Consider the following 21397-nt stretch of genomic DNA (forward strand, 5'->3'; position numbering starts at 1 on the left):
CCTGCAATAGGAAAAGTAACAACAGTGAGTGTTTTAACCTAAAAGAGGAATACTGAGATGAAACAGTTTCTCAATAAGTGGTCTAACCTCTGAGGTTGAGTGCTAACTACACTTTAAGTTAGTTCCAGAGTTCCTTAAATCACACAGAAGATGCTTGAGTGTTATCATATTTCAGCAACATCAAGTTTCTTATATATAACTTTAGAACAAAATCAGAGGAAGAACAAAAGTATATACAATGTATAAGCAAAGAAGAATGCAAGTATGGGGATAATAACTTGACTAAATAAGGAACTTAACATAGAATTCATTATCTAATAAGTGTGCTGAAATCCAGATAAGCAAATGCTTTGAGAGTCTGGAGGCAACAAACCCCCTAACTGACCTCCAAAGTCACTTTGAGATTTGATGAGAGCTCATTCCCTCCTCAAATGTCATACGGGTTCAGCAGAGTGATCTAGTTTTAAAGGACTAAATTAGAATAAAAAGGATAATATGGCCACACATTTTATCAATGTTAATTATTAATACTGAGATTAAAAAGAAAGGGCTGAGAGTTCGGTAAGCATACTAATAGGATACTTTTTTCATCTCGTTTTCTCTGTCAGTGTGAATACTTTGCGGCAGTTCAAAGGGAAATATACACCTGAAGAATAATGCATTCAACTGGAAAACTGGGTATAAAATGTAAAAACATTAAAAAAGAGAGAAGAGAATACACGGAGATAACGACTTCGCCTCACCTTAAATGACAGAGCACACGAAGAGTTGGGTTGATTTGATACCTCAGGATAGAATCTTTCTTTCCCCTCTTTTAGCTCCCTGATATGTTTAAATGTCACTGGGTGTCACCCCTTGGTACTCCACAAAAATGAGAAATTGACTGGGAAGTATTCAAGGTGAGAATATCATTCTTACCAGTCATTTTAGAATGCTATCTTTGTGAAACTAAACATTTTATGATGTTTTCATGATTATGCCATTGTGTCATGTCAAATCTACCTAAAGTTAATAATAATCACAATTATTTTGTTATTACTATTTAAATAATAGTAGTAAATAATTTTATCATCAACTAATATAGTAAAATTATTGCTACTCTTTTACTATTTATTTATAAATTATTACGTGCTATTATCTCACTTAGTGTCTTCCACAATCCTATGATTTATTATTAAGTGGGGCTAAGAGAAGTCAGAAAATTACACTGTTAGTAAGAGGAGAAATCAGGATTTAACCTGATGTCCGTAGATTTCAAGCCTGTTTCTTAAGCCAGTACATTCTGTCTACTATATTACCTCTTCTTCCACAGGACAATGTCTTCTTTAGATTCTTTTAGATTGTGCTGCTCATTTTACTGGAAAGCTGGAAAACTGCTGTAGCACACATCTTGATTAGTTGAGACTCTGCTTAGAGATAATCTCTATTATCACTATCCATAATCACTATGAAGAAGTAGGAGTAAATAAGGCTCTCCAGAAGTGGGGGTGGGGGGGTGTGGACTTGGGGATACTTGGGAGGTACAGAGCCATTTTACAGATGGCTAGAAAAGTAAAAAAATGCAGTCAGACACTGGTAACTAGACACAGTGAAATGCAGAACCATGAAAATGAATCTTTCCAAGGTATATGTCTCTTCCTACAGACAAAAATTTGCAGGGAATTTGTTTTGGGGTATTATGAGTATGCCATTAACAAGTATATGAGCATCTTTGGAAAGCTGGAAGAGACAGTGTTGTTAATTCAATCTAAATGAAGACAGCACAAACCAGCGATAACCAGAGAATAGTACCTTAGAGATGACTACTGAAAATTGGGTATGTGAAAGAAAAGCAGAAAGTAGAGAGTCCTTTATCCCACACAAGGATATGAGTTTAGTGTCTATTCTAATTACCCTTGGTCATATAAACATGATGTTTCATTTCCAAATGATATTTCAAATGTACTGTTATTTACTTCTGAAAGCAATGTGAAAGTCCATGGCAGATACGAAAAGACTTCCCAGCGGAATGCACCATGTTTCAACCCTCAAGAACAATGTGCTGTAAACACTAAAGCATGTGTAGTGAGGGGAATGAATAAAACAGTTAAGCCTAGTTTACATAGGTCTGAAGAAGTAAGAAAGTTTGGAAGTGTGAAATTCAAAAATATTAGCATATAAAAATCAAAATTATCTTTTAAATGTCTGAGAAAATCAAAAGCATAAAATTAATTAGTCAGTTAGAATGGCCAAATTTCTGACCATTTAACTTTTTAAAAACCTGCCTTATGGATCAACTGCTATTTTCTTATTTTAATTTATTTCTATGTTATACTATTTGTAAGTTTACCCAGAGGAAAAATACATACTGTTTTGTACCTTTTGTTCACTCTTAACTCTGACCAAAGTTTACGCTGTGAGGTAAGAAAGGAAATGTGCTTATTCAATTGTGAGATAACTTAGTCATAATTAATGGTTTTGAGGGCACTGTACCCAAAACCAGATCAGACCTAAAAATGCCTCTCTTGCACAGTGTAATTTGGGGAGACTCCAAAACTGTCTCCCATACTGACCTGCTGTTGGACAAACTTTTCCACATACCTGGCCAGAAATCACACCCTTTGACCCAATTCATTTCTTTGATTTATGTAATACATTCATTATCTACTATTAGAATGCACATGTGTTATATAAGTTGTGAAGAAGGCCCTAGAATTACTTCTGCTTTGCCCATATTACTGGATATTATCAAATTCACTCACCATCTCATTAAGAGACCCAAAGTTCTCTTTCTATTAAGGAGAATAAACTTTGTAAGAAAAATTGGATGTAAGAAAAGAATCACAGCTTATTGGATCTGCATATGGTTTTCGTGTTAATTTAGTTAATTGCCTTATAGATGATAGAAACAGACCCAAAAGGAGTAAGTGACCTACCCAAACCTAAACGAAAATTGGGATTAGAGGTCAAGTGGGCTGTTTTCCATATTTGAGTTGTTAAACATATTATATGATCAAGTGATACATAGTAAAACAAACTAGCTCTGCAAATATGATTCAGGGGGACTTCTGGAAGAATAAGGAGACCATGGCATGAAGGCAGGGGTCAAAATAAAAACTTACAATAGACATAAAGAAACTCATAAACACCATTCCAAGACAGACTCTGAAGCCTGATGCATAGTTAAGACAAGGGCAAGCTCTTGCATAGTCAATGGTTACCCTTAATGTGGTGGTGCTTTTAAGCCTAATATTTGGTTTTCACTTAAATTATTAATTTATTTTATCATTAAAATATCATTAATGATAAAGTATTTTATCATTACTTAACTTCCCACCATGTACTCCATATTTTAAAATATGTAATCCCATTAAATGTATTTTAATAAAATAACAAATAACCAATTTCCCCAATTTTATCAAAGGATCAACTTGAAGTAATCATACTATTGATATTAATTAAAGGAAAAGAAAAAATGTTAGTGATTTTTTTAATTAATAAATGCATAATTCATGAGGGTTTTTTAAAAAGTATTTTTAATGTATAATTTTCATTGTTCCTTTCCAGAGACCCATGGGATATAAGTACCCCAGATGTGAAATGATCAGAATGGTGGGTCTCACATTAATTAATAGATTCTAGTTTCAAGAAATTATGTTTATTCTTACACTGTATTCTTTTACCTAAGCTAATAAGAAAATAAAGCCTCTTTTATCATTTGGCACTAATGTGGGTTGAAATATAGGGTAAAACTTGTTATAAAGAGAATTAACCCATAAGCTCTTAATAAAATTTTATTATGCTAAAGTATAGAAGGCAGAAATAAAAGCTTTTGTAAAACGTAAGTGCATTTCACTGCCTATGTAATGAAATTTTCTTGTATTTTGGTTATTTCCTTACTACAGCATCTGTGACAATTTATTTTTATCATTAGCTGTCCCAATTTATACCCAGTTTGCCTCATCACATTGGAATATTATAAAATTATTGCACTGGAATTTATCTTCTAAATTTTACAAGGAAAGTTAATCCAAAAAATTGAGTTATAACTGCTTTGTTTCACATAGGTTAAAACTCAAGAAAAATGTTTGAAGTAATAATAATTAGGAACTAGGACAGCATCCAAAATGGTATTTTCATGGAAAATCCAATACAAATCCTGATTAAAACCTAACCAAGCAAAACACTGCAGATTACCTGGATTCCAATTAAATGTGACAAATGAATATTTGACAGGTTTCAACTCCAGTTCTATTTATACCAGAATGCTCCATTAATATTGACGATGAAACTACCAGAATTCAAGCATACAGTTGCACTTTACTGCTAGATAATAGTCTGAAAACCTGAACCCAACAAAACTCTTACTCAAATGTCAACTGCTACATTTGGATCACCCAAAGTGAATCACATCTCCTGTGTCATTACCTATAGATCAGGGCTAACATGAATCACAGCTAGCAGATGACAAATGGTTACACAAACACTGAATTTCAAGTGTCAGTCACATAAAATCAGGAAAAATCAGTTACATTATTGTGTTCCTTGGCCGTTGACAAGACTGAAAACATGGTTATAAAAAGTAACTAAAAGTCTTCCTTGGGAAATGTTTCTCAGTAAACTTTCTAGCCTCTCAACAAGCTCACCAGTTATGTTTTCCATGACATGTATGTTTCCTAAAAAGTAACTGCTATGTGTTTGTTTTATATAATTATGTTTATTATTTTTCTTATGTTAATGGTACTGAATCCTCAAACTTAAAAAACAGAAAATAACATTAAAACATGATTATAATGCCAATGATAGCTGACACCCAAAAAATAAAGATTTAATTGTACTTTATGTTGTTTATAGTGAGACAAGTACTTTTTAAAACACAAATAAAATTATATGATATCATCAAAAGGTAATGCAGATATACTAATGCCCTTAAAGTAAATTAATCCTGCCTTCCTGGGGGGTGGTGTGTGTATATACAAAACATTATTACGGTATTTTTAATTAATTTTTACTTTCGTGCAAAGCATTTTAAACCTATTTGCCTTAAATATACATTCATCTGCATTGCAATTCATACCAAAATTTTTATACTTATTTTAAAAAATACTAAAAAAAATGTGAATTCTTAAAAACCATATCAAACTCCCATCCACATAAGCACACACCGCCATACACACAGGTAAGCATGACTTCATAGCCATAAGGCAAAATGCATTTAATCTCTGGCTAATTAATCAAGAAAGTTGTCAATCATCAGACCCTGCTCAATATCATATCTGCTCAACCAGATAACAGTGTGGAAAAATAATTATTTAACATGATTTAATTTAATAATAATTTCACTTAAGGTCATTTACAATGTATTATTCTCTAACGTTGGGTTTTAATATTCATAGGTAAATGTCCAGAAAAAAAAAAATCAGACTTTCTCCTGCTCTAATATGTTCTATTTGCATAACATCACTAAAGAAACTGGCATATAACAAAAATTTAGAGTGTCTTGCTTCACTTGGGGGATGGAGTGGTGAAAGACAAAATTCACTTCAAGGTTTCACTAGAAATAAAAATGTGTGTGATTCCCCTTCCTTTCTCTGCATATAACCAAATCTATTTTTATATATGAAATAATAAAGTTAGCAAGAACTTTACCATTCCATTATTTGACACAAATTTATTCTTCAGGCATTTACTTATAACCTGAAATCCAAAATATAAATCACCTAAGTGTCTTTGGTAACATAAACAAATGTGAAAAGTTTCATAAGCACTACTTGCTATCTAACTTTATAACTTAAAGGAAAGTGTACATAAGGCCAATTGTGATAATATGAGAACCATCTCACAACAGGATAAGAATATAGAGTGATATAATCTTCTTTCCTCCCTTTCCCTTGCACAAAAATGAGAAAAACCTTATAATTAAATAAGAGGGGAGTTCTAATAGCATATACAATATATTTTGGAGAATAAGATAATACTGTTCTCCTTCTTTGACTCCATTTCAGTTATCACTTGAAAGGGAGAGGTTTGAAAAAATTTTTCTAAATACCTATGAGAAGAAAGAATCCAGCAAGGTGTGTTTGATGTCATTTCCTTTTACCAAGACTGGATGATTGCAATTGAAGAAATAGTTGCATGACAAAAATGAATAGAAGAAAACAATCACACAAGACCTTTCTTAGCGGCTATTGTTTAGGTATTATGGACTAGTTTAGTCTTTTCCATAACAGGTACTACTCTGATTTATTTGTAAATGTGTTTATTTATGACAGGTTGTTTTAAAGTGATGGTGCAAGTTTGGTGAATTTTATCTATAGAGTTATGTTCCTTTATTTGGCATTTCTGTACTTTTAGCAAATATTGATTATTTCAAATAAACCAGGTTTAGTGTCAGCTATTTTATTTTGGTTTTAGACTGACCTTCGCAAGTCTACTTATTACGGCTCACTAGCGTGATTATGTGTGTGATGTTGTGTTTGCCCCTACCATTTTCCATATGCTCTGCCTCACCAACACTGCCATCCGGCGTGGTCCTTTCATAGTTGTCCTCTGGGAGTGGAAGGGCACCCAGCCTTGGCCCTGATGAACTCTTACTGCTTGGTGTTTCTGACTCCTCCAGCCCGCTGTCATAGCAACTCTGCAGTGACCCCTGATGTGGGTCCTGGGGCTGACTCACAACAGAAAACGTCACTCTACGAAATGGCTGTAAGAGAAAAGATTCTGAATGTCACTAAGGTATAAGATTGTAAATAATCTTACTTAAAAAATACATAAATTACATACATTAAGGTCGACTGACAACTAATTCAATACAAAACTGTTAACATAACATGTTGAAATCTATTTGGTTAACTCTGTATTTTCTGAGACAATACCTAGAGCTTAGATTTTATTATGGAAAAACTGAAAATTCCCTTTCTGAAACAGAAATAAGAAACATCAATGTCACTAACACACACATGTAAATCTGATATGTTACTTCCACATATTCACCATTTTTCTATTCTGTAGTCTTCACTTCAAATATGTTTTCCACAAATAGACTCCTTATAAAAACAAGGGTCAGTGATTTTGGAGAGCAATAAATATAGAGCTAATCCATTGTAAGAAGATTTCATTTTTAAATACTTTTTCCATAAGGCAAATGGTTTAAAACTGAGTGTTCTGGCAGTTGACAAACTATTAAAGGCACAGCTGATAAACAGGAATTTAGATGTAGTGCTAGGAAATCGGAATATATTTCTTACTTCATTCATCTTAAATATATTACCTATTGACCCTGAAAGTGTAGGGTAGTATTGAAATAATAGACAAAAAATTCCTGAACCAGGGAATTCAAAATAAACCAAAATTTTTAATTGTATGTGCTTTTACTATGACTATTCACAATTTGCTCAAAAAAGTAACATCATGTACAGTCTTTAAGTTGTATTTAAAGTGTGCTGCAAATCTTTACCCAATTGGACATCACAATTTACTATGTTACTACTGTTGGCTGGATAGAATACTTAATATATACGGAATTTAAAGGTTATCATAACTACAAAATAAAACAAAAACATTTTAGGTTCATTAAGGGGACAAATTAATGCCATACATTGTCAGGGCTATTTTGGGAAAAAAAAATATAAAAAGGTTCTGTAATATTTGTTGGAGATTATTCTTGGCAATAGTTGTATTCATTAAGCTCTTGTATGATTTGAAAGTGGCATAAATGTACAGATTTTTGCACCTATAACTCAGACTGGTTCTTTCTAATATAAAGTATAAAACTTATGTTGCCAGAATAGCGAGAAAGGTAAAGAACCTTTTTTGTACTTTTAGAACTTGAATACTATTGGTAGAAATCACTAATCACAACTGGGACCAGAAGAATTTTTAAAATGTTAAGGATTATCTACATATGGTAGGTTATTAATGGGAAAGCTAAGAAGAATTGTGACATTTCCCCCAAATTTATAAATTTGTTTTACTAAAGACAAACACATGGTTCCACAAATCTTCCTTTTATTTTGTCTCAGATAGAAGATTGGCCAGGAATATTGTTTTGTTCGTATTTCTAACCCAGTACCTCTCCCTCCATGTACATACTTGGAGTGTACAGTCTTTATAAAATCTTTTTAATTTAATTCAAAATCAAACTTACAAAGGGAAAACATTTAAAGCACATTCTCTTCTTTATAATGTTTCACTGAATTGGGACTGCAGATTTTAAAACAATTACAAAGTATTTCTAGTACAAACAGCATGCACACCATGGGCCAAAATTTACTGGCAACTAAATCTCTAGAAACATTTTCCTTATTTCACTAATAATTTTCATATTGCTTTACAGTAGTATGATTGTGATATTTTACCTTATTTCTTAATAAACATAGAAATCAGTATGTATTTCCCATGCTTTATCTTATGTGTGCATATTTTCTTTTTTTCCCATTTATTACTCCTAACTGACTGCAGACTCTCTGTGAATTGTTTTATGTTTGGTCTCACCTCAGAAGTAAGACCAGTGACAGTCTCCTAAAACTATACTGTTCGGCACACAGAAGATACTCAGCAAATACTACCGAACAATAATATGTTAATGACAATGTTGAATTTAGGAAAGGATGCCAAGAGTCAGGAAAACATATTATCACTTCAAGACATAGCAGTGGGTTAAGAAAAACATATAAAAAGAAAAAGGAGGGTCAAATGTTATTTTTAATTCTATCTTAATGATTCTCAAATCTTTAGAATCAGTCCACTAATGCAAGGAGAAAGTTCGAAATGAATACAGAAATACATAAATTATGCTAATAAATTGACAAAGAGAAATAAGAAATTATGAGAGATAATGTTCCATCTTGATATAAAAATAGAAAAGAGGGTGATGTTTGAACAAAGGTGGAAATCTCAGAATCTGTGCTTAAATGCTACTTCTACCAAAAGTAATTATAGAATAGCAGAGACAGGTGATAGTCTATGTTTGCAATGAAAAATGTCAAAAATAAAATAATTATTTTTCTATTATGTATTATGTAATAACTACTGTGAATCTGTGCATTTTCTTGATTCCGTACCCTATTTTAATTGTGAATATATTGATCCCCATGAATTATTGTAGGTTACATATTACATTTAACGATGGAAGGAAAATGTTGTAATTTTAAAATACTAAGATCAATATATATACTAGCAAATGCTTAGATCCATTAATACTTCCTTTTTATAAAAAGCTTTTTCATCTAAAATAATATCTAAATGAGTGGAAAATGATTCATAATAAAAATCTAAAATAAAGAATATCACACAATGGATCATAAAATACTCCATCTATCATTTTTATCTACACTTTAAAATATCCCATTAGAGCTCTACATACAATATAAACATTACATTACTACCTCTTAAACTCTATTTTGATAAATTTAAATAAATAAAATCTTGTGGCAAACTATTTAAGTTGGTAATGTGAACCAAATTAGTACAGAATTCTGAATTCTGAAAGAGAACCCATTAATGCAAGAATTAAGCTTTAATTTCAGTAATAACTCACACGTGTAGATTTAGATAGATAGGTAAATAGACAGGCAGATAGTTCGGGAGACAGACAAGTATTTACACACTATCCTTCATCATTGGTTTGGGTCTATTGAGAAGATAGGTTTTATAGCAGAAGTTATGACACAGAAATTCATATTATTTATATAGTCCAGATATATTGACTAAACCAGAAATGTAAGCAATGTGTTGACTGTGTGACAGAGAGAATGAGTTTGCATTGTATATGTAACTGTCACTTTGTTAATGACTGATACGCTGAAGCAGAGTGGTTTAAGTGGTGATTCCTAAACCTAGATGCGCCTCAGAATCATCCAGAGTACTTTTGAGAAAACACGATGCGAATATCTGGCCTCAACTTAAACCCAGTGAATCAGTATTCAGGGTGGAACTGGATATCAATCATTTCTAAAATCTCTCCAGGTGATGAAGAGGCACAGAGAGGAAGGAGAAACCCTACAGTCAAAAGACTATTTGGTCAAAAAGACTAAACTGCTTCAGAAAGCCAGCTGTTCCCCTAAGTGTCATAAAATTTCCCTGGAGAATCAATAGAACCATGATTTCATCTTGGGATGCAAAAGTATAATATGAAGATATTTAGTGACCTGAGGTGTCTGAGCTTTCTATTTTTCTGTCTAGGATGATAAATGACTTCATGTCTTGCAAAGGCAAGCTGGTCTATACAAAACAGGAAAAAGAGGAAGAGCTTGAGGAAGAGTGTCAGCTTCCCAGCTCTTTGAAACTATGAAGATGTGCTTGAAAATTGAGTAAGTAATGCAAGAAAGAAGTCTCCAAGAAAATTGTTCCAAAAATTGTGCATGGGACATGTGTGAGAATTATAAACAAGAGGGAGTGGAAATCAAAGATTTTATTAGGCAAATAAATGATCTAATTAAAGGGGTGAGATTGAATACATGATCTGACAATTCCCTGCAAAAGAGAAGGAAGAAGAAATGTTGAAGGCAGAGAATTATGCTAAGAAAGAATGAGGGAACAGCAAAGAGAATGGCCAGCAAGGCCACTACAAAGCAAACCTGTGTGGCTGACTGGATCTAGTCATTATACCTACACTTGTTTTGTCCCATTATGTCCCAGGGTTTCAAGGATGTTCCAACAATAATTCTACACACATTTAAGAAACTCAAAATCTTATATAAAAACAGACAAAATATAATATGATTAAGTTTCCAGTAAAATAAAGGTACCCCCAAAATGCCATGAAACCTGCTTAGGAATTTAGGGCAGGCATTGCAAAGGAGGGGTTTCTGGATCGAGATCTCTAAAATGATTTTGATAGATAATACATATTTGAAGGCTGATAATAGATTTCATATCTGGGACCAGCAGCAAAGGATAAAAAATAGGGTGAGTAAGAAAACCAGGTCACTTTTGAAACTCAGAAGCCAAGGAAGCTGTTAATTTCAGGAAAGAGAATAAAATCTTATGTGATCAAAGCCATCAGAGATGTTGAGAAGAATGCTGATTACCAAAGGTCCATTGGATTCATCCATTAGAAGGGCATTTTTGCTATAAAATTTCTGAACTCTGGGGAACAGTTCTAGGAGATTAAGCCAGAAGAAGTAAAAGACCCACTTGTAAATATATGGAGAAATGGAGAAGGTGGGGACAGACTACTAATTTTTAAAATATGGTATAAGAGAGATGTGGGGTAGCAGTTAAAAGAGAAAAAAGATTTGTGTAAAATCTTTATTTTTTTGTCTTTTTTCATTGCTATTGAAAAAGTTTTGCTTTAGGGTAAATAGTTGAAGATGCCACAAAAAGGGCAAGCAAAAATATGCCTAATAACATAACGTTGTCGGGGAATGAAAGAAATCAGAAACTGGAAGTAAACTAACTAGAATTGATAGAAAAATGAAATTAAAAATAAAATCACAAAGGCAAGATAAACAATAAAACTCATTGAGGAATTGCATGTATGATTTGTGTGTGTGTATGTGTGCGTGTGTATGTGTTTAATGAGAAAAAATACTGTATATTAGAAATAATAGGAAAAAAAATTTTATTCCAAGCAACATTATAGATTCCCTATTGACCTCAGACAACTTCGCTGACCTTGGTTCTTGTGCCTTATGCTCAGGGTCTGTAAAATGCAGAAAATAATACCTGCCCCTTACTAACTTAAATTCTCTGAGAAATAATGAGATAGTTTATACGGAAGAACCTTAAGCTTGCTCAAAGACATATACTATAAAAGGTATTATACCTCAGGCCACAGCTATATAACTAGAGCTATCTACCATTATGTTTTAGGTTTTTGTTTTTCTTTTTTAAGAAAATATAGAGCGGGCCCAGTAATTTACAAAGTTTCTAAATATAATTTTAAACATTCATATGAAATTTCAAACCTAATTCTCCAATTCATGCACTAAGTTTTTATTGTTCTACATGCAAGTTATTTGTAAAAGAAATAGGTACATACAGTAACACCCACATTTTTCAAAAACTATTCAAATCTAATCATTTTTATTGAGCATGAATATTTTTATATTCAATTATTTAAGAATGACATTCATCAATTATCTTTTGTTTCCATTATGACACACTAGAGACTTTCACTTGAAGACACACATATATTCAAAGGTAACTCTGGATAATATCCAATCCCTGGGGTGTGGGGTGTACCTCCATCCTCACGCCAGGCCCCAGCTGACGAAAATGCATTAGAATTGACGTTGCTTTAAACTACTATAGACTGGGAACCAGTCCATTCTTTATATAATCTTTATCCATTCTTTATATAATTTGATTCACTTTCTGTTCTAGAAATCTAGAGGTCACATGGGAAGTGGATACAGATGTGAATGGAGAGGTCTCCTCCCTTCTATTCTTTCCCTCATGCTGTGGGAGTCCATAAGTATGGCCGTGTCTTCCTATCCTCCTCTCCTCCCTGAGAATTCTGATGAGCCCAAGGTGAGGGACATGTGATTGCCATGATTATGTCCACGTAAAATCAACCTCATAGCCTTGAAAAGACAAGCATAGCAAGTAAGGATTAAGTTGGGTGCTGTGGGGATATACAATGTAACATATTCAATAAATGCATTTGCTTATTAATATTTTGGATTTTTTTTTAAACTTGGGAAACATGAACATAAGTTAAAATGGTGTATTGGTAAACTTGGGATCAAGAGAAAGACAGTCTGCGTAGATGAGGAGGGGATTTAGAACATGTCTGGATGACAGAAACAATGCTTGTGTTCTAATGACAGTATTGCAAGGGGTAAGGCATTCATGAAGGGAAAAGGTGATGAGCATTTGATTCATTCTTCTTTTCTGTAAAATTTCATCTCAGCAATTGATAATGTGGACTACCAAACAGTAAACCTAAATCTAGGCAGTCTAGCTGGTTTAGAGGTCACATACAAAGTGATCACAATCCCCACTTCAAATATGGAGTAGAAGCCGGATCTCATCCTGGCCTTATTCAGAGAGTTCAAAGAAAGTTAAGTCCATACATTTCAAATTCATTAGAGGACTGGAACAATTTTCTAAAAAGTTTTTTTTTTTAATATCTAGAAAGTTGATGTCGAATTCTAATACTGCCTCGTTTTTTGTATTGCAGATTCATTTTTAATTTTTTAAAATTTTAGAGAACCTTATAACTGCCCTCCTTTTTTGACAGTACTGATATAATAGCATATACTATTTATAATCTACACCTTTAAGAAAATTCATTCTGAAATTAACAGTAATATGTTATTCTGTTTTCAGAATGCAATCATTGTCAAATATGTTTAACATTTCCAGGTGCTACCTATTTAAAAAAAATCTTTGTCACAAAGTTCATTTATAGTCTCTAAAAAAAGCAATAAAGACCAGATGCATATTTGCAAATATATGATAATAATGAAAATTTTATTTTTATCCATTCTTAATTGTTAGATTGATTAAAAGGTAACCATCATACCATAAAAGCAAATATTAAGTCCCATAATCAGACACACTTAAAAATATTGGCCTTCCATCTGCATTATCAAAATCTTCTAAGTTACAACCTGCACAATAATAATGGATTGTTTTCTCTGATAGGGCAGTGGCCAATTTTTGAAAAGGGAAAGGAAAAGAGTTGAACTTTAGGAATATCCTATTATACACATTGCTTACAGTAAAAGAGAAAACACAGCATCAGGTTAAGAATGTAGAAAGTTTCCCCTTGGAGTCCATCAACCTAGTGAAACTACTTTTATGAGGATTTCATTTGCAAGAGGATAGAACTCTAAGGATGCCTCTGGAAAGAACTTCAGGTTAAATCTCTTTCCCTATTGAATGCTGCTCTGTGTCTTGCAGACAACTTTATGGGGAACTTTAAATTTGCACCTTCCTTTTTAGCTTCAATAGTTTCTCCATAAATCGTCTCCTTATCTGGAACTCACATACAGCTGTCTCAGTCACATCAATTATTTCTGAATGGGATGAAAAGGCTTTTTTATTTTTTTCCAATTCACTTAGTTATGTCCATCAAACAGACTTCTAATGACTCTCTTTGTCAGTCATAAAGCACTGAAACAAGTCATGGAGCAGAACATTGCTGAATTATAAGGAGCACTGCTTTTGCTTTTTACTTTTAAAGAGGAGCTATCTAAGACAGTGAGATCTTTCCTTGAAAATGAACAGGTACCTGATTAATCTGCAAGCATTTTCAACCAGTGTCAGTGGCTAGTGAACAAACATATCTAGGATTCCATAGTGCATTAGTTGGAATATGTGTGGCAGAATCTCCAAACGAACTTTAATGAGGTCTTTTAACTTTTGGGGGCATCTTCCTTTGCTAACACGTTAAGGTTGTTCCATACTTCAAACTGTCTTTCTTTCTTTCACGTCAATAGCAGATGAAAGGGTATTAAAAAGAAACATGCTGAGACATCTGGATTGGTTAATTAAAACACTCATTTGGGGAAGGAGAAGTTAAATAACTGTATTTCTTTTGACTTGCATGCAATTACATATTTGACATTACTGTGTATATTTGTCCTGCAGAAACTAAGAATGCAGGTTATACTTTATAGTTCTTAGACCACTAGATCACGAACAATTTAATATTGCAAAAGAACAATAATGATGGTTAAAATAGGAGCTATTCATTTCACATAGGTCATGTTGATATTCTGATTTTGCAAATGAAAAAAAAAAAAACAATGAATTTAATATTCAAACTACTGCAAGAAATACTCTAGCCTAAAAATACAAGCTTGTCTCCTATTTTTTTTCTAATGAAAAATATCAGAAAACAGAAGAGACGAAGCCTAAAACTTAGTAAATATAGGCAAACATTTTTTTCTGAAAACTTCTAAAAAAGATATTGTGCTCTAAAACAAAAACTGTGGGTCCTTTATTTTGTGGACACATTGTGTGATCTAGTTTTTCTCTTTTTGCTGGTTTCCATTAAGCCTAGTTGAGGATCTGGCAAACTTTTTCTGTGAAGGGCCAGAAAGTAAATATTTTAGGCTTTGTAGGTCATAGGTCTCTGCCACAATTACTCATTCTGACGTTGTCCTGCAAAACAGTCATTGAAGATACATAAATGAATAAGAATGGTCATGTTCCAATAATACATTATTTATGGAAATAGGAACTAGAATTTCATATAATTTTCCTAATTCATAAAATGATGTTTTAAAATTTTTTCAACCATATAGAAATGTAAAAAATCAAATGTAAAAATACAACTTTTCTATTTTATTAACATTTTTCAAGTTATTGTGGACTTTTCAACCAGTGTGTAAAGTCCTCATAAACAGTGTGTAGCAATTATACCTCAACAGTACCTTGAAAATAGTTTAGATTCAATTGTCATTTGTTAGCCTGTTTTAATATTTACTGTCCTTTTTGCAAATAACTCTGAACTGGAGAATCAGGAGACTTGGAGTCAAGTACTTGCTCTGATACTAAGAGTAAAATCTGGTGGAAAGATCAATCTTTCAGTTTCAGCTTCAACTTTAAAAGGAAGGAGTTATAACAAATGATATTTAACATCCTTTCCAGTTCCTTGATTCTTTGAAACTATAAGAAGATAGGTTTGTTCAATAAGTGAATAAATGGCTGAAATCCATGATTTTAAAGTAGTCTTTGCTCACCCATTAAGAAATTCCTTAGTACATTGTACGGTCTAGAAAACATGAATGCAACTTGAAGTGCATTTACTCATGAAACGAGAACCATGAACAAAAATATGTATACCAACCAAACATTTCAGTCAGTTACCTTGATGAAAAGCTACAAAGATGACAACATCTTTGAGAGAGGTGTTTGTAACTAGTAAAGAAATTCTCTGGAATGTCAGCTCCATGGAATATGCTTATCGAAATCTTCCCTATCCTCTGAAACCACCTCTTCTGTGATTTCTTCTTTGACTCAACCCAAAAAAATGTTCAGTTGAGTTCCTACTGTGGGTTAAGAGGCTGTGAGATCTCATTCGTCGCTTAAATGTATGCTTCGAATAGCAGAGGTTAGCAAGGTTGGTATGAAATTGAGTGGTGAAAACATGCTGAGCCATTGCTTAGATTTCACCTGCCAATTCATTTGAGACCTTACACAGTCCCTTGGAAGTTTCTATGTTTACATGCACAGAGAAACAGGAAGACAGAGGGAGTCCTAGTTAGGAAAAGAGAATACTGACAGGCAACTAATGAGAAAAAGACGATCTTTGCAATAATATTCAATCCAACAAAGACTTATTAAGCGCTTGCTTTGTGCCTACCACTGTGCTGAAAAACCTACATGCTGCAAATTTAGGCCTTAAGCTCAGTTGGGCAAGTGTAGATTAATCATACAAAAGCACTCACAGAATATAAGCGAAGGTTTCTTTCTCCTTTTTTCTTTTGGCTATTGTGATATTCATCAAAAGCTCAGTTCACAAGCCTCTCAGTTGCTTTGCATGACTTACGCTACACACCCATGCAGTTCCAGAAGCAGCTGAATGAGGTCGATAAACCTGTGTCTTAAACTACACAGTTGGAGTTAGTCTGCAGCAGTTCAAGGGAGCAATGCTGAAGAACCAAGTGGAACTCCAAAAGACCTGCCCAGGTTCCCAACTATAAAGCACTAAAAATGAACAAATAAACAACAACAAGGACAAAAAATAACCTTTAAAAAGCTACCTCTTAAAATACACAGAAGTTTAGAAGCACAGACGGGAGCCTGCCTCATAAACACCTGAATCAATTCTCCCGTACTGAAATGAATGAAAATAAAACTTGCATTTTAGCATCCACTCGAACAGATGCTCCAGATTTTTTTCTCTTTTTTTCTTTTCTATCTCAGACATTTCATCGAAACTGCACCTGGTAAAATCTGCTTGGGAAATTACATGCATTTTAAAAACATTGGGTTTTCATATTCTGTGGAATGGCGGTCTGTGTCCTTAAGTAGCTTTTCCTGGTATGGATGGATTAAAGTGTCTGACAGGAGTCAAGACAGACAAATGGAACAAGGCTCTGAAGTGTTACTTAAGCATTTAATTATTAAACTGAGCTGAAACCTAAGTAGATTCAAGACAGAATCTTCTGCTACCTATGTGAAACTTCTGCTACCCCGGTGAACCCATTTCCTCTGTCATCCCTGCCGGTTTACTTGTTTTATTTTATCTGTACTTCGTTTAAAAGAAAAGTTACCAGTGTCCCTAAGGAATAGCCTATTCAATGCCCACTATATGCTCATTTTCATTCCTTAAAACAAGTCAAACGACTCCAGAAAAATCAGTGAAAGTGGTTTTGGAAGGCAGAAAGGTGGACCCTGATGACGTCCACATCCTAATCCCTGGAACATGTGACTAGGTGATTTTACATGCAAAGGGGAATTTAAGATTGCAGATAGAATTAAGTTTGATAATCAACTGACCTTAAAATAGGGAATTTATTTTAGATTATCTGGCTGGGCCAGGTGTAATCACAGGATTATTAAAAGGAGAAAGGGAAGGTAGAAAATGAGGTCAGAGTGATGCAATGTGAGATCTGTACTCACCTTCTCGAGCATTGGAGGGGAAAGGGCCACATTCCAAGGAACGCTGGTGGCCTCTAGAAGCTATTAAAGGTAAGGAGGGGAACATATTTTCCTCTAGAGCCTCCAGCATAAACACTACCTCATGTTGATTTTAGCCCAGAAAGACCCATTTTGGATTTCTGACATCAAAAACTATAAGGTAAAACAAATAAGCATAGTTTTAAGCCATTAATTCTTGGTAATTTGTTATAGCAGCAATAAGAAACTTATATAGTGGGTCATGGAGCCTGAGATATGATGGGAAGAAAAGGGAAGTAAAGCAGTTGGACTTAGGTTTCACATTTATGAAAGAGGTTAATCATCGTTCAAAATTAAATTGGTGCTCCATTCCTGGATCACTCCACCTGTAGGGCATTGAGAACCAGCATTTAATTCTAATAACTGTACTTATTTTATAAAACACTCAAATATATTGTTATGTATTTTATGTTGAAAGTGTTTAGTAACTATAAAAATGTTAAAATAATCTTTATAACCTTATTTTCATATTTTTTATTCTTTTAATGCAGTGAAAATACCAATACCAAACAAAACCAAATTAAGTGGACTAGGTCTCTGTCCACTCATTCATGTGGGGAAAACCACTTCAAATTTACATTCCAGTCCTCTCTTATCAGATAACTAACATTGTATTTGGGGAAACCCATGGACTTTCAAATCAGGAAACCATAATTTGTTTTCCTGATGTCAACTAGAAGTTGAACAAGCCTGGGCTACTGACTTAATTCTTCTGAGCCAGGATTCAACTTCTGTAAATATAAATGATAATCTCTCCATTTTAAATACAATGAAAAGCCAATTTGATCTTATAAGTGAGTCAGGTTTTATATTATGAAGTGTTCTATAAATTATAATGGTGAGTTGAGCTCAAAATTTTGTCCATAGGCCAAAGATTTAGGGAGCTGATAACGGTCACTAAGAAAAATTCCATAAACTTGGAGGAAATGAATTCTTCCCACCATGCTAGCATTAAAAAAAAGAAAAAAAGATAATGAATGTCTCGATTTTCAAGAATAGCCTCATCTATACTGGAGAGTTAATAAATCCTAATTGGTGCCTAACTGGAGTTACCATATTCGTAGATATTGCCTCTTGTCTGCTACTTTCTTTCTTATTTCTTCTTTGTTTTATACTTGTGTATTGAAGAATCTTTCTAGGAGGGTGAATTATTTGTATTAAAAGTTGAACTTTTCAGAAGAAAAATGGAAAATAAATTCACCAAATAAATAATAAGCAAGCATGTTGGCATCTCATGATTCTTTAGAGAAATGAGGATACTCACAACTTGACCCTAACATGAGGACTCAAAAGTGATTCTTATACAGAAGGGCAAGTGTTCAGAAACACTGACTGGAGTTTAATTTTTAGCCATAATTTGAAAATGTAACCAATACTATCCAATATTTGCCATATAATATTTCAATATTAAATGCCACAAGACCAACTTATTTCAATTCCCACCTCCTTGAGAAAAATGGTCAAATTCTTAAGCTTATAGAAAATGCACATTTTTAAGCATGAGGGAAAAACAAGTCCACAAAGCAATAACATCATAAGACCATCATAGTTTATTATTAGTACTACTATACGGCTTTCTAAGTCTGTTTACATTTCATATTTAGAAGATATATGGGGAGCCATATATAAAATACTTTATTCCTTTTTTTAACCTTAGACCTTTTCCAAGTCTCTGATCTTTTTTTTTCACACAACTTTATATACATTGACATTTTGTACACATTGCTTCACTGATATCTTTTTTCGTTTCCTTCACTGATATCTCAATTTTCACTTTAGAAGTGCTAAAATTGCAACACTTTGGCACCCATAGTTTGTGAAATTCATTATAGTCTATTAAAGTTTTTGAATCACCAGTGCTTCGGCCCCTTGGATCTCATTATACACATTCTGTGTATTAAGAAATAAAATTAATAACAAACCATGTAATTAAGTTAACTCTTGTATTCTGGGGGAAACAAAATAGTCATGGCATGCCTGTTTTTTTTTAAATATTTAACTTCAGTTTTTTAACAACTGCTTATATTGGCAGATTATGAATTAACTAAACATAGCATGTATTATCTTCACCTAGTTTGACAGAGAGCCCTGAAGTAAAGCAGAGATACTATGCTGAGCAAGAAACTTACATATTGCAACTGATCAATGGGAAGAGAAACCTTTCTAGGTGGCAATCAGTATCGATAATTGGTAGCAGACATTTCCCAGAACATATTGGAAGAAGGCAAAATCTCCTTAATGATATAGCTGATAACGTGTCTGTACTTAAAATGTGTAGTGATATTCCCTAACACTCATTGATTGCTTACCATGTGTCCATTCAAAGCTTATTTAATTTTCACAATAGCACTATGGGGTAAATGTAGAAACCAATACCCATGGAGGTAACTTGCCTGAAGTTACACAGTTGCTAAGTGATCCATAGGTTGGTTCTTACTCACCAAGCAATAGCTTGGACTTAATTGAACCCTGAGAAATTGATAAACCGACACTGAGACTTCTGCATACATTCACAATAGCACTGGCTTAATGAAACCATATTCTAGCACAGGTCAGCTTACTTAAAAGCAAAGGATGGTAGAACCTGGACTACACAAGAAAACAAGTACTCACGAGAATGAAGTTGATTATTTTAGCCACTTCCGATAAGGGCTCCTTAGGCTGAAAATTAGACACTCAGCTTTGAACTCCACTGGAGATTATCTGTAGTGTGTTGTTACATTTAAGCCAAGTATAGATGAAAAGGCATATAGTTTACCTTCTACCATGTGGGGCTTAAGTAATTTTCTTAAAGTCCAATAAACCTTCCTGCTTTGTTTTATACAGGTCAGCTGTTCTCAGCACTGCCTGTGCATTTGAATTACCTGGGACACCTAAAGAACATTCATACTTGGACTATATCCCTGAATTATTTTGGGATAGCGCTCAGCCTCTATGTCAGCCAGGTTGAAAATCCACTCTAATCCTAAAATAAAATGGGAAGTCATTCTAAATTTCAATCTGCCTTGGCTGCCAAGAATATCAGTACTCCATCACCATCTATTTATAAGCCCAAGTAGGGTAGTTTCATTTCCTTATTCTTCTCTCTATGTGGTTTTTGAGGTATTATTTATGTCTTAATGTCTCATTATAAATTTGTTTTATCATAAAATATCCCAAATCCTTTTGGAAGCAGAAGGCCTACATTTTGAAGATGATTACAGAAAAACTTAAAATGAATGTTTCTTATCATTCACTTTATCTACTTTGGGAAAACAAATGACTTGGATATTATTTTCTAAAGACAATAATACATTCTAGATAAAGTAATTTGTAATTAAAACCAGCCATACTTGGGGTTTTGTTCAAAAATAAGAAGACTAAGAGAGTTTTATTTATTAATTAGTATGGGAATGATCAACATGCCATTAGAATACAAGAAAATTCACCTTCATGAAGTTACCTAATACTTATTATAAGACATGTGAGAACTATTTTGTTCCTCAATTAGCAATCAGTCATATATGACTAGTGATAACTCTATTTTTCATTATTACAAATATGCATTGCTATTCATGACTTTATTTCTACACAATAATTTACTAGTTCTTCCTTTAAGACTAGGAAATCCCCAGATAGAATGCCATCAATGGCAGCATTATCAAGCACTTCTAAAACCATGTCTTTAGTATCCCTTCCTCCTTTTAACATTTTTTACACCATATTTTTTTCACTTTCTTTTTCTCCCAAATATCTCGCGTCATTCTATTAACATATTGCATCAACCATTCAGCACAAATTACCCTTGCTCTGTCCTGTGACCTGTGTGCACTGATTTGTGAATACCCATGGTAATGAC

The 21397-nt window shown here is 33.4% G+C and overlaps 1 protein-coding gene across 5 annotated transcripts in view; it reads right to left on the reverse strand.

Annotated features, from left to right (window-relative positions):
- The window catches only part of PCDH7 (protocadherin 7), a 405762-nt gene that overhangs the window by 208141 nt on the left and 176224 nt on the right, over positions 1-21397 (reverse strand). For 2 of the 5 annotated variants that reach the window (XM_059923220.1, XM_059923222.1), the window contains exon 2: positions 6490-6682. In XM_059923220.1, the coding sequence (XP_059779203.1) occupies positions 6490-6682 (193 nt within the window). Of the gene's footprint in view, positions 1-6465; positions 6683-21397 lie in introns of those variants that run through there. The other 3 variants (XM_059923219.1, XM_059923221.1, XM_059923226.1) reach the window with 2 other exon arrangements.

The sequence above is a fragment of the Balaenoptera ricei genome, chromosome 5 (assembly GCF_028023285.1).
Source record: "Balaenoptera ricei isolate mBalRic1 chromosome 5, mBalRic1.hap2, whole genome shotgun sequence".
Classification (NCBI taxonomy): domain Eukaryota; kingdom Metazoa; phylum Chordata; class Mammalia; order Artiodactyla; family Balaenopteridae; genus Balaenoptera; species Balaenoptera ricei.